This window comes from Callorhinchus milii, unplaced genomic scaffold (assembly GCF_018977255.1).
Source record: "Callorhinchus milii isolate IMCB2004 unplaced genomic scaffold, IMCB_Cmil_1.0 Scaffold3, whole genome shotgun sequence".
Taxonomy (NCBI): domain Eukaryota; kingdom Metazoa; phylum Chordata; class Chondrichthyes; order Chimaeriformes; family Callorhinchidae; genus Callorhinchus; species Callorhinchus milii.
In genome coordinates, this window is record NW_024704744.1 from 92,674,307 (window position 1) to 92,688,994 (window position 14,688).

The 14,688-nt window shown below is 43.1% G+C and overlaps 1 protein-coding gene across 1 annotated transcript; it reads right to left on the reverse strand.

The window, feature by feature from the left end:
• Positions 1-3,566: 3,566 nt before the first annotated feature.
• Positions 3,567-12,341, reverse strand: LOC103189618 (leucine-rich repeat and fibronectin type-III domain-containing protein 2). Its single transcript, XM_007910069.2, has 2 exons — positions 10,969-12,341; positions 3,567-4,765 (listed from the first exon to the last, which is right to left on the reverse strand). Exons 1-2 carry the CDS (start codon positions 12,339-12,341, stop codon positions 3,853-3,855), a joined length of 2,286 nt encoding a protein of 761 aa, XP_007908260.1. The 3' UTR covers positions 3,567-3,852.
• Positions 12,342-14,688: the final 2,347 nt, after the last annotated feature.

The following is a 14,688-nucleotide window of genomic DNA, read 5'->3' on the forward strand; positions in this document are numbered from 1 at the left end:
CAACTCAGAGAAGGCCCTTTTATGTCCTCCTATGATGGCCACACATTGAGACACATACATTGTCTAAGCCTGTAAGATCATTTTGTCCTAAAACATAGGATTGTTCAAAAACTTGGAAAATTCTTCTCAGATTCAGTTTGATACTTTTTTTTTGATAACTGCAGAAAATTGGCTTCCAAATTCAGGCCGACTTTGAGAATGTTCCACAATCTTAAATTCTAAGAGAAAATGGTCTCATAGACTAAGACTTGGAATTTCAGGCCTCAGGAAAGATTTGAATTGTTTTCTCCCTTCCTATCTTGTGTATTACTGGGATAGGCTTGTCTCAACACATTTGCCAAGTCCTTTTGCTGGGGAACAAGGGAGAGAGAGGAAAGGGTCCTGAACCGCATTTCAATGAAAGCCTTCTCTCTGCGGGAGGATAGGCCCTGAATAGAGGCACCGAGGCACGTGGGGCAAAAAGCCTACCAAGGTCCATGTGCAATGGGAAGCGGATCTGAAAATCAAGCTCTGCGGAGAATAGCAATGGTACAAACAACTTACCATAGAACTACTGAAATCTATTACACAGTAGGAGGAGCTTTGACCCATTGTATTAATGTTAGCAGCCAGTGTAGTATTACAACAATGAGGGAGGGTTGACAGTGGTCAATGTGTGGGTAAATTACCCATTCATTTACTGGGGTTCCTTAACTAACGCTGGCACAAACTATTGCCCACCTGGAAAGTGTGCGTTCAGATTCTAGCCTTCACCACCCTTTAGCAGTCAAACACAAGATAAATGTAAATTTCAGACACTTTCCTAGTGGCCAGGAACACTTAAAGACCAATGTGGGTATTCTGATAAGACCATTGCGATGAAAAATAAGATACTTGCATTTGATATGTGCCATCTGATTTGATATTCATTACAAGTGTAACTCAGGGTTGGGCCATCATTCTGTTCAATGGGACTGAAAGATTCTGCACTGGTGCTCAGAGAACTTAATTGTGCTGCTGTGGTGGGTACGGGTGAGTGGTTAGGGGGTGTGTTTACTTTAAAACATGGCTGGCAATCATCTGGATGATTATTTGTGGGGCTTTGCTGTGTGCAAAGTGTCCGTCGCGTTTGCCTCCAAATATGGTCATTGCACTTGACAGAAAGGTTCCATATTATAGGTGCTAGATCAAATGCAAGTTTTATATAATTTTGATTAGATCTGCCCAGGAACGCGATCCTGCCACTCATCTCCAATTTATTTGGGTGCATAGGTGTTTGGTTTTGCCTATGAAGCATCATCCAAGTGCAGAGGATTTGGATGATGCTTCATACGTTACTGGCTTAACTCTGGTAGACAAAAGCTTAGATTGGCATTGGACCAACAACAATGTTCAACAACATGGACCAACAACATTATTCAAGACTTCTGGCCCTTTCAGTGGTTTTTGTACAGATCTTGGACAATGTCAACACATGTCTCAGGAAAGATAGAATTAACACAGCCCCACAAACTAACCATGCCAGAAATAGGTACATACACAAACTCCTGCTTCCAAGAATGATGTAGTGAAATACGTAGTGTTCCTTTTTTTAACACCAGCATAAAATAGAGCCAGCATAAACTATCAGGTGCTAGCGACCCCTCCAGATAAGTGATTTCTCCCTCTTCAGATCCTAGCAGCTGCCAATTTTCATTAATCTGAGGCAGACAAATTTTATTTTGTAAAATTTAGGCCTTACATTGAACTCTAATTTTTATTTTGGTTAGATAATTGTTTCTGAATGTCGATCTGATGAAAAGCATGCTCTCGTTGGCCAAACATTAACTTTAAGCAGTCGAGCCAGCTAAGGCTGGAAACCTCTGAGCCATTTGCTAAAATAGTGCAATATTTACCATGGTAACGCTTAACACAGGTTTTGGAACAGACCATTCAATATTTTGTGCTTCCAAACCATTCAAAAGGTTGCCATGGAATCTAGATTGCGAGAATTGTAAAAGGATCAATAAGGAATCATTGAGAAAGGTGTGAATTTACATAGGAGGAAAGATGACAAAGCGGTAGCAATATCCACTGTCAGGAAGTGGTCTCTTGTTTTCATACCGGGACGATGCTAGCCACAATCTCCTTTGAGGCGAGATGCGTATAAATGTCAATTCTATCAAAAGAGGGGCTCCCGATTCATTATGTATGTAGAGCATTTATCTTCCAGCATTGACCTAGCGAGCTCTCCCCAACTCAGATTCTTTTTTTTTCGCGAATAGGATTAAAATAGCCAACTTTACTCCAACATCTTGTCACAACAATTTACGGTAAATTCTGTGAAGCTTTTTGAGACATTTTGAAGACGTGATAAAGTGCTATATCAAATGCAAGGATTATCATTATAATCGTTATTATTCTGATTACCTCACGAATCAGGCAGGTACCTGGATCTGTTTTAGGCTTGTCCTCTGAACTTCTGCTGAGGTGCCTTCTACATTCTTGGAGCCAAATCACAGGCAGAGGAGACTCCTGACAGGAGATAGGATGCTCAGACACAGTTTCACAGGGTCAGTTGCAGATCCTCTCAGATCCACTATTTACAAATCCTTTTGCAAATTTCGCAAATTATTTTTTTTCATTGTGCATGTCAAGGTGAGGCATTGCTGGGAACACAGAATACTTTATATCATAGTTGGTGCCTTAAGTCAACATCAAACACTCCCAAGTCAGGTAACACATGGTTAATTCAGAGGAAAGCTCCCTTTGATATGGTCCAATCTTCCATCTGGACTTGAGTCTAAGGCCTGAAATTTCTCACGTCCTTGGCCTGCCAGGTCATTTTGTCTTAAAATTTAACAGCGTGCACAATTGTGAAAAATTTGCACACTCCATATTAATTTGGAAGATCTTTTTTCAAAAAGAAGTTAGCTTCGAAAATGGAGAGTGAATTCAAAAATTTTCCAAAAGTGGGCGCAATTTTATATTTTAAAGCTCCGAGAACATAAGAAATTTGGGGCCCTAAGTTGTCAAATTAAGGGCCAGTTTTGTGTTGTGGTCTCATAATCACTCGGAACTGGGTTGAATCTGCACAGACTCACTTCAGACAAAAAGAGCCCTTGCAGTCAAAAGCCAGAGGTGGCTTTCTTTCCTAAAAGTGTATGCTGAACTCAGCCCTAGGTCCCAGAGATGAAAGGTTAGCATCCAATCCAGCCCTCAATAACAACATCTTATTTTGAACTTACATCCCATCCATAATGGGAGGATGGGAGGGTGGAGTGGGTGAGGGTGGGGTGTTGGGGGCGGGAGGGGAGGGGTGGGAAGGCGGGTGAATCAAAACAATTAAACACATTTCTTCACTTGTCCAGTTTTCTTTTTTTTATATAAAATCCTTTTATTTCAGCTTCAGTATCGCAATAAGTAACACTTGACTGCATGCTAATCTTCCAGCTTCACTTCCTTGGTGAGACAGTGTCACATTTAACATTGATCCAGAGCTGAGTGTTCTGCCCTTCAGCCTGACGAGAACTGGGAACACCCAATGCCTTGCCACGGGCGGCCATGTTGGGGAGACTGCAATGGCCGCCGTGACAGCCTGCCCAGGGACAGACTGTGAGAATGATGAGGGTCCCTTTACGTCCTGGACACTGTTTGGCTGAAATCAAAAACACGGCTTATCGGGTTCATCTGCCTTGTTGGGAAATGGTGACCACAGTAAAGGGTGATGGGCAGAGCACTTCTATTTTCTCCCTCCTTTTTCTGAACCTCCTTGGAGGTCCAATCCCGTTTTCTGGTAATGCGTCGCCCAGGCTTTCTAAGACCCCAATGCCCTCTCCTCACCTCACACCAGGTCTTGGCGGGCTTTGCAGTAATGTCCCACCAGTGACACCCTTAAACCGTGCTTTCCATCACCCACTCCGAGCTACAGTACATCCCCTTTGTACTCTCGAGGTCTTCCTCGTCGTACTGCAAGAGCGTCCCATTCACAGACAGGCTTCTCCTAGTCCAGATGTTTGTTATTCTCCTCGGGTAGTTGTAGCATGGTGTCGTGGCAAAGTCACTCATGTCAAAGGAATGGCTGCGTTTCGTCTTCACCTCCATGGGCAAGGTGAGCAGCTTATTCAGTCTGGACTCGCTGTGGCCCAGCAGAGGCTCTTTGTCTGAATAGTGAGCCAGCGTGGACGCTCTCGACTCGCAATTGTCTTCCTTTCTCTGGCATCTCAAGTCGAGGGAGGCGAACGCACCCATAAGGCGGTCAATGTTGTGTCGGGATTTGGACCTGTGCCTCCATTTCTTGGAAAGGGTGCTGGCGTTGCTGTTCAGGCTGTAGCAGTCCTCACAGTCCTGGCTCGAGCCGGTGGAGGAGGACATGCTGCTGTGGATAGACCCGCAGTTGAACTCCAACATCTCGTCCCGCCCCACCACCTTAGGGTTCAGTTGGGGCAAGATCCCGTTCAGCACAGGCTGCCCGCCGTTGGTCTGCGAGCAAACATTGTTAACGTCGGGTAACTTCTCCTGACCGTTACACAGCTTGTACTTGATCGTCAGAATGATGATAAAGACCAACAGAGAGGCCACAATGATGCCCCCAATGATCAAGATCATGGTCCCGCCCAGGAACTGGCTGTGGAATGACTTGCACTGGGTGTAATCCTCACTGGTCGTGAACCGGACGCAGCCCACCACGTTGGTGGCGGTCAGAGTGGTCAATGTGTCGTCCCATATGGCCAGGACACAAAGGTCGTAATTCGAGGAGGGCACTAAGTTTTTCACCACAAAGGCTTTATTCGAAGCAGGGATCATCCTTCAAAAAGGAAAGCAATGACAGGATTACAACAACAACAACAAATTACATTTGTATAGCGTATTTCACGTCTGAAGGACATCCCAAGGCACTGGACAGGCGGGAATTACCCATAGTTATTGCATCTGTAAAGCCAATGAAACAACAACAGCAACAATTCACATTTATACAGTGCCTTTCATATCTAGAATACCTCTCAAAGTGCTTCACACAGTTGACTACGAATCCGAATGGGGGGGCTAAAAGGGGGGCTGCTGAGGAGGGGTAGGTGGGCGGAGATGGCCAAAAGAGCGGTCGAAAAGACAGGTACTAAGGTGGTTTTGAGGGCAGGGAGGGAAGTGTTGAGGTGGAGGGATTCCGGGATAGATATAACAGTGATCAGTGATTCAATCCTTTGGAAGAAGTGGAGCCATTGGAGCCAAGCAAGAATGAGGTATGATACATTTGTGGAGCCTGGTGGATCTCTGCATGATCTGAATTTTGTGTAGGGAGGGGCTGGGAAGTCTGGTAAGTTGAGCATTAGAATAGTCGAGCCTAAACATGGTGAAGGCATGAATGAGGAACTCAGCAGCAGCCTGTGGGGAGAGGTAGGGTAGAGGCAGGTGACATTGCAGAGATGATGGAAAACTGAGCAAGTGAAAGACTTGATGTAGGTTTTGAAGGACAAGCGGGAGTCGAACAGAACATAGAGGTTCCGTATCAGCTCCAGGAGTTGTAGTGAATGCAGTGAATATCTGTGCAAGTCGATGCAACCAACACTGATGGGAGTCAAGCAGAAGGACATGTCAAATTTTTCGCAAATATTTGCCCCAACATTTTTTGTAGGCAAATGAGGCAACCATTTTGTGAACAGCTAAATCCCACAAATGACTGTGAAGGGAATGACTAGTTCATCTAGAGGACACTGGGAAAAGCATCCTTCTCTTACGTCCACCTAACCAATGCCAATTGGGGGCTTCACCTTCTGCCATAGAAATGGGATTTGTACCAACTGAACCACGCTTTCTAAATAATAATAATCCTTTCATTTGATATAGCGCCTTATCACGCTTTCTAGAGGTCTCAAAGCGCTTCACATTATGTACTGTAAAGTGAATTGATTGTACGTTTTGTGGGCGAAATCTGCAGCCAATGCCCCACAAACAGTCATGATTTAAATGATGAAATTATTATTTTTTTAAGGGATTATTAGGCCCAGAAAAGTGATCCGCCAATCAACTAATAATCAGGTTGCTACTTGCTGCTCGGTAAACAAAAGGCGTGTGGAGTAAGGAAACTTGCCCAATGTTTTGTCCTACCTGGGAATCAAACTCAGGTCCTCTCTCTTGAGAAGCAAGTGTTCTAACCACTGAGGTACAGGACTCCAGGAGTAGAAAAGGGAATAACTAGAAAATCACACATATTTATGTGATCTTTGTAATGAATTTCCCTTTACATTTATACACACACGCACAAACAAACACACACACATGCACATACACAGACACACCCAAATGTTCAAAAACACAGAGAGTGGCGTACGCCTACACACAAAGAGACCTGCACTCACAAGCAGGCACCACACACACAACACACACACGTGCTTGTGCGTGTGCTCAGTACACATAATTGACTGCCAGAGCTGAAAGGCACTCAGAAATTTAGTGACTCACTGGCTTTATTTCAAAGGGAGAATTAATCTTGTCAAACTAAATCTACAATACCCACAATCTCATTATTGTTTAATTTGATTATGCTCCCATTCATTTACTCTCAAAATTAAATATGCAAATAACCAGCCCCATGTGAGAATCTGTTCATCCTGAAGCAGCAGAGAAGAAAGTCTCTGCTAAATTTGTTGAGATATGAAGAGTTCCGTCTGCAGAAATCCCTATTTTACACGTCATGTCTGAAAAAGCATCATTACTTTTTGAAGATGCTAAAAATATCATATTTAGTCAAATCAAGATTCCAGGCCTAGGGGTGATAGCTGCGATGTTAAGTTCTAATGAACTTAGACTGTGCATCACTCCAGAGTGACTCTTCGCTGTTGAGTGAGGTATCAGCCTGTCTCTGTCAGTAACATTATTAATCTGTAAACCCCATGCCACAAGCTTTGAGCTCACAGTTCAGGCTGACATTACAGTGCAGGAGGAGCTCTACAGACTTTAAACTAAGTTCTTGTCTGCCTCTTCCAGTGGACATTAAACAACTAAATAATAATAATAATCCTTGCATTTGATATAGCGCCTTATCACGTCTTCAAGACATGTCAAAGCGCTTCACAGAATATACTGTATATATATATAACGGTCTTCTGACCAACAAACAATTTGGGCATTTGCTGTTTGGGGGACGTTATTGGTGGATTCACTACACTTGAGAGCATTTTTCTGTGAGATATGTGCGTTATATCAAACATTATTCATTAATGATTATTCAGTTGTCACACAGGTTAAGACTAGGTGGAAATGCGTGCGCTGAGAAGCCCGTGATTGTGATGAAGAGCGATGCTTGGCATCCCATCTTAACAATCAACGTAAGGTCAGTCAAATTTTCAGAAGTAGCCTTTCAGGGCATTGGCATGGGTGGAGGGAGAGGGCGAAATCTGCTTCAACTCACCCAGAGTCAGGTGGGTGCATTAATCCTTATACATTCATTAAATTGAATGTATATGTTAGTCAGCGTATAGGTCTGAATTAACACATCCACATATCACCCGTTGCAAATTCTACCTGGACCTCTAATACATGTGCAAATCTCATATTTATATCTTGCCCGTCATGAAGACTATTTCTGAGCCAGGCTTCTATCTTTCTCCACGTGTAGGTATTGACTGCTTTCCCAGGTCTGTGCTCCTCACCTATCCTATTTATCATAATTTTTATTCTTTTTCTTCCCAATATTGTGGTGATCAGAACTGTATCCAGTTCTCTAGGCATGGCCTGACCACAGACCTACACAGCTTGAGTATGATGTCTGGGGATCCGAATGTAACTGATCTGACAATATAGCTCAGCATCCGGTTTGCCTTGTTTATTGACAACTCACACAGCTTTGGCACAGTGAACGATGAGTCAACTAACTTCCCTAGATCTCTTTCAGCTTCCCCCTTGGCCAGTTATCAGCATTTGCTAGTTATTATTATCATTATTATTATTATTAATAATTCCTCTCTCACATCACACCTGGGCCCTCTCCCGTCACCACCTGATGTCCACACACCCACACAGCTTCCAGCAGTGATGACTCTGCACAGCGATGAAGAACAGGAGCTCTAGCTAAACCGAAAGCCTGAAGAAAACCACTGGAAACTAAACTCATGCCGCAATCGAGATCAGGTAACTCAGCACAGGCTGTGATTTGAATCTGTGCATTTCTAGACTGTATGGCCCCAGTCAAGGTGGGCAAAGCACAATCTCCATATCATCCACTTGGCCATTAAGGGAACTCACTCAAGGGAAATCTGCTTAGTTATTTTTTTTTGTAAATGCATTCATGATTTATTCATCTCTAACATCTTCAAAATTAATAGTGCAACGAATTTCACCAGAACAAATATCAGAAACAATCTGTTTAAATAATAAATACTCCTTGAAATAATCTTTGAAGCGTCTCAAGGTACATCACACTGTCAAATGTAGGTACTATGTATTTGTAAGGAAATGCAGCAGACAATTGGTGCACAGCAACGTTCCACAAACAAACCACAGAGTAAATGATTAATTTATCTGGGGGTTTGTTTGTTAGCACATGAGGAGAAACTGTCTTTTCTATTGATCACAAGATCCTGTGGAGTCCTGTAACTTAGTGGTTAGAGCACTCATCTTGCAAGCGAGAGGACCTGGCTTCGATTCCCAGGCAGGGTAAAATGTTGGGCAAGTTTCCTTACTTCACGTGCCTCTGTTTACCCAGCAGTAAGTAGGAACCTGGTTGTTAGTTGATTGGCGGATTACTTTTCCGGGAATGATAATCCCTTCAAAAAAAATGTGGTCACTCAATCCACGACTTTGTGTTTCAGCCACAATATATGCAATCAATTCACTTTACAGTATATTCTGTGAAGCGCTTTGAGACGCCTCAAACACTTGATAACACATTATATCAAGTGAAAGGAATATTATTATTGTCATCTTAAATGTCCAACAGGCAGGTAAGGACATTGGTTTTAACATCTTATGCGGAGGATGGTGCCTCTGACAATTCTATGTTCTTCCAGCACTGCACGGGAGTGTCAGTCTGGAATGTGAGCTCAAAGTCCTGATGTGGGGCTTGAACCCATAATATTTTGATTCAGGGGCCAGAGTGTTGCCAACTGAGCTAATTTATTTTTTCTTGACAGCTGGTTAAGGCGACAAAATATTATAAATATTATAAATTTGTTGCGAGTGAACAAACTGGGAGTTAATGCTAAGAGTTACTACTAATACTAATGAAGAAAATTGATTGCTGAGGATTTAGTGCTATTCAGCTGTCCGTTTAAAAAATACACATAATCCTGTTTTCAATTATACAATAAAATTGCATTCTGGAAGTCACATTGAATTATATTTTAAAGTTACATTACTGTTATTGCCCAGGATGTAGAAGAGCAACAAATTTGCTACCTGGAGTTGAGTCAGCACTCTGAGATGCTGGGTCTCAATTTGGGCTTTCATAATTATAAAAAAAAAGCATAAACTTGTGATTTTTCATGACCAATATGTTACTTGTACTAATTAACACAAGTAACATATTGGTCATGAAAAATCACAAGTTTATGCTTTTTTTTATATATGTATTAATTCTCTTCCACATGAACAACTTATGCCTGAATTTTGCTTGACATTTACCTTTTCTAGCTCAGGAACTGACTACCACAGCTTCCAGCAGAAATATATGTTACTTTGAGTGTCAGTCAGGACTAGTATTTACAGATATCCTTTGGAGTGGAAAGTTAACATTCTATCCGTGGAGCAAGTCATTGGGGCTCTAAATTAAAGGGGATGGAAGTGGCAAATCGTGACTCATTATTAAATATAGTTAAACATAGGCTGGTTATCCACTTATCCACTTACCTGTATTGGCCTCTGACACAATAGCATAAACAACAACTTGCATTTATACTGTATAGCACCTTTCACCGCTGGATAGCATAACAGAACAATGTCGTAGTTTGATGCTGAGCGGGGAGAAAGAGAAGCTGACCATAGGCACGATCAAAGAAGAAAGTCTTCAGGTTTGAAGATGAAGAAAGAGAGGGCAAGACTGAAGGATTGGGACAGGGAGTTCCAGAGGTTTCGGTGTAGTGGTTGAAAGCATAGCGCCAAATGCGGAGCCGAGGGGCCGAAGGCCCAGGCCAACTGAGTCAAGGAGAGGTGTAGACATACCGGGACATGAAGTGATTTGTTGGTGAGTGTGAGGATCATGAAATCGATTTATTTGGTGACAGGGAGACAATGGAGCCTGGCAAGGACTGGGGTGATGGTGGTGTGGAGTTTGGCACAGGTGAGTTGTGGAGCTTGGCACAGGTGAGGTGTGGAGTTTGGCACGGGTGAGGAGTTTTAAATCACTTGGCTTTTGTGAATAGTGAAGATCAGACATCGGATGTGGGGTAGGAAGGTCAACTGGAGATCAAACTGGATGCTTAGGTTGCACACAGGTTCAGTGAATCTGAGGGATACGCCGGGAGGTTTAGGAAGTCAAGGCCACAGATGACAAGATTTTGACAGGAGCCAAGGAGAATCACTTAGATAAGAAGCCACCGGAAAACATGTAAAAAGTTACTGGAACGCAGTTTAGGGTTAAAGTTAGAAATCATTTTTTTTAAAAGAGGAAGCGACATTGACAGAAACCGAGATAAAGATAAGAGCAAATCAGAAAGAAAAGTTACAGACAACATGTCGAAGTGAGAAAGAGAATTAAGGGAGAGAAGGAAAATTAAGAGAAAGAAGAAAAGGAAACGAATAAGAGAGAGAGAGAGAGAGAAAGTAAGAGAGAGAGAGAGAGAGAGGGGCTGACAATGTGGTACTACAGTGACAGTATAACTCATGATGGAAGAAGTTTGCAGTTAGCTCTGTAGCCAATTATATTTGTGCGATGACCCACGTTGCTTCCATATCCACAATGGGACTGGCCCCAATTAGTACAGATAACCAGCTCTCTTTTGGTACCCTCAGACGTCTTTGACCACAATTTGCCTTTGGAAAAGCATACTGAATGTGTAGTGTGTGTTACTTATTTACCTGTAAACTAAGACTTCATCAGTTGAGCTGTTGTACTGAAATTGGTACATTTTAACCTTTGGGGCAGATCTGCCCACTGACCACTTGACCAAGGCAGTGCTGGCAGTCACATCGTACACCTTGACCACTTTCTCTGGTTTTGACATCGTTTCTCCTCTGTATGTTTTGGAAGAGCTTGTGATATCAGACAACCTGGAGCCCGGCTGTACGGCCCGGCCTGTGCCATTGCTCAGGTGAGGAAGCTGGACAATGGACAGCTCTATTGAAGCAGTCGATTCACCGGCTGCATTGGCTGCAATGCAGGTGAAGGTCCCATAATCTTTCGAAGTGGTAATTAGAATGTCCAAGGTGCCATTGTCATAGATGACAGTCCTTGAGGAATTGCCTAGGATTCTGTCATCCGGTGCTACCCAATGGATGACGGGCTTTGGATCGCCAATGGCCTTGCATCTCAATGTGGCTGTCTGACCTTCCAACACAAGGACCTTGTGGCTGTGCTGAGTAATGAGTGGTTGCTCACACACAAACTCTTCCTCCGGCACGTACCAGAAATACCTTCCTTTCAGGTGAGATGGAGAAGCACAGGTTTCCATGTCATCCTCACGACTAAGCCTTCGGAGCCAGAGGAGCTCACAGTTACAGTGCAGCGGGTTTCCGCCAATGCTTAGAGACAATGGTGCAAAGTACGGGGTGGTTGATAGTACGAACGTCTCTGATCTTGCAAAGATTGGGTCAGGGGGTAGCTTCTGTAGCCTGTTAGAAACCAGGTCCAATCTGGCCAGTTTCAGCAGATCTGTGAAGGTTCCCTCGGGGATGTAGTCAATGAGATTGTGATCCAAGCTGAGAGTGTGTAGGTTAATCATCTTACCCAGAGCTTCCCATGGGAGACTCACAAGGTTATTATAGGAAAGGTCCAAATCTTCTAAAGTCAGCAAGAAGTCATCAAATGCTTCATCTAAGATGCTGTTCAGTTGGTTGTTGTTTAGTATCAAGTGCTGCAGGTTCAGCAGGCCCCTGAAGTCATTACTCCCAATTCTGGTCAACCTGTTGCTGTCCAAGTGCAATGACCGAAGGCTTTCCAGATCAGCAAAGGAATAGGGCTGGATGTAATCAATGGTATTCCTGGATAGAGTTAGGTCAACAAGGCCTGTCATATTGCCAAAATCCTGTCGATTTATACTTAGAATGAAGTTGCCTCCCAGCCGCAATTCGACTGTCCGCCGGTCTATGTTTGGTGGGACAAAGAGAAGACCCTTGGAGGGGCAGAGCGTTCCCAATGATTCAGACAGGTTTTGACACACACAGTATTTGGGGCAAGCATAGACGGTAACAGCCATTCCAATTACCAGCAGGTTACAGAGCAGCTTTTCCATTATAGATCATGTAGAGGTACCTGCAGAAAAAACAGACAACATTGAGTATTCTGGCCACATATATTAAGCAGAAAAATTTGCCTTCAAAAATAACCTGTAACCTAAGGCTACATTTAACCTTAAGAAATGAAATGTTTTTTTATCGCAGGCTGACTGGACATAGAGAATTGAATTTCTTTTGGCAACAATTCTCCAGATAAATTTGTTGTTCACTTCATGCCTCCAATAATGTGCTTTGGGTAAGATGTTCAATCGAGGTCCCTTCTGCCTGTTTGGGTCAACGTTAAAGATTCCATGGCACTATTCGAAAAGAGAAAGGTATTTCTAGCCAACAATCCCCTAGATAAAATTGGCCATTCAATTCATGGCTATTTGTTGTGAGTAAATTGGTTGCCGCATTCACCTTCAAATACAGTCACTACACAATACAGTAAATCCTGTGAAGCGCTTTGAGATAGCTTCCCGACATGAAAGATGCTATATCAAATGCAAGAAGTATTACTACTATGGCTGTTTATAGGACCTTGTTGTGAGCAAAGTGGTTGCCATGTTTGCCCACAAAAACAACTGTACAGAACACTGCAAGCGGGCCCAGTCAAACCAGTCCATTCTGGGGTTGATATTCCACATGAGCCTCCACCTTCCCCTCTCCCATACCCCTCTAATCCCTTCTTCTTAATGTACTCATCAACACTCTTCTATCATAAGTTGAAGCTTTTTTCTTCAACCACAGGTTTCGGTAGTGAATTCCACATTCTCACCAAGCTCTGCACGAAGACGTTCTTTCTTTTAGATGCTCCCAGGTCCCGGGATCCCTCGGCAAACAAAATCGGAGATCATATCCCATTTGTTCATTATGGCATAAAAAAATATTAACCAATGAGTCAGGGCATTTCCTTATAGCCTACTAATGATATATAATGTAGCTGCAATATAATTTCTGGTCTTGGGCAACAATACTAAAAACGGTTTCTCATCATTGTCACATGAAACATCTCTAATTTGCGAACAAAATTACAGAACGGCAAAAGGAAACATGCTGATCACCTTAAAAAAATGCAATCCGTCAGCAAACCGTGCACTCAGTAGCTGTCAGCGAGAGGAGGAATAAGACCCAAGTCATCATAAGCTGGTCGTGAGCAACATTCTATAGTTATCGCAGACCTTTAATTCCTGGTAACACACTCAAACTTATCAATTATGCAATATAGGTTCTGAATTAAGTATGATTTATCATATGGGAGCGTTGATTTTACACAAATGTACACCACCTCATGAATCACAACTGCCTCTGGCCCTTGTGGCTTATTTAGTCTGACATGGAGCAGCAGTTAATTTTTAAGCAATCTACGACTCCCAGCTGTGAATCCTCTATTTAGTAAACTGTGTGGTAAAAACTATAGCCCCAACACTCTCCTCCTTTACATCCCATATAAATTGGCCTGTCACCATCTAAAATCAGTTTGCTTTCATCATGCAAATGGGGCTTGTGGCTGTTCAGCCATTTTCTCTTTATTTCGACGCCTTTGGTGCTAGTTTGCTGTAATGAGTCCATCACTCAGGGCCCATCAAATGTGACTGCAGATAAATCTTACAATAATAGAAAAAAGTAATTAAAATGGACTGAGCGGTGCCATTTATATATAAAAAAATTGTCGGCGTTCGTATTTAAGTGAGCGCCTCAGGAATCGCAGCGAATTGCTTTACAGTGAGGTAGACCTGCGTTGCTGTGTGAACGCAACAGCTGTTGGGTTTGTGGTTCGGGATCAGACAAATTGGAATATTTTAATCACAAAGGTTTACCTCTCGGACTCAGCCTTCCCCCACTCTGTCCTCTACATTCAGTAATTCCTTGTGCCCTCCGTTCCACCATTGGTGGCTACACTTTCAGTCACTATGCTCCAAAACTCTGGAACACTCTTCCCTATCCCTCCTTCCCCATCTTCCTCTTCGACCGTGCCTACAGTCGCCTCCCCTCTCCCCTCAGCTCGGCCTTGTGATCCGCCATTGTCAAGCGCTCTGGGAGGTTACCCTGCATGAGGGACACTATATAAATGCAAGTTGTTGTTGTTAAACCCCCAAATGGACGTCAGGCTGTCTCAGTCAGTTGCACTCATGCCTCTGGAATGGATGGTCTGGAATGGATCGCCACAGGACTTTGAGCTCATAGTCTTAGCTGACATTCCAGTGCAGTGCTGGTGGACAGTTGCATTGTTGGAGGTACCGGCCTTCATAAGAGGTGTTAAATTGAGGTTCCACTTGCCTGGTTTTCAGACAGACATTAAAAGATCCATTGGCTCTATTTGAAAAAAGGTTAGTTTCCGCCCAGTGTCTAACAATTCTCCAG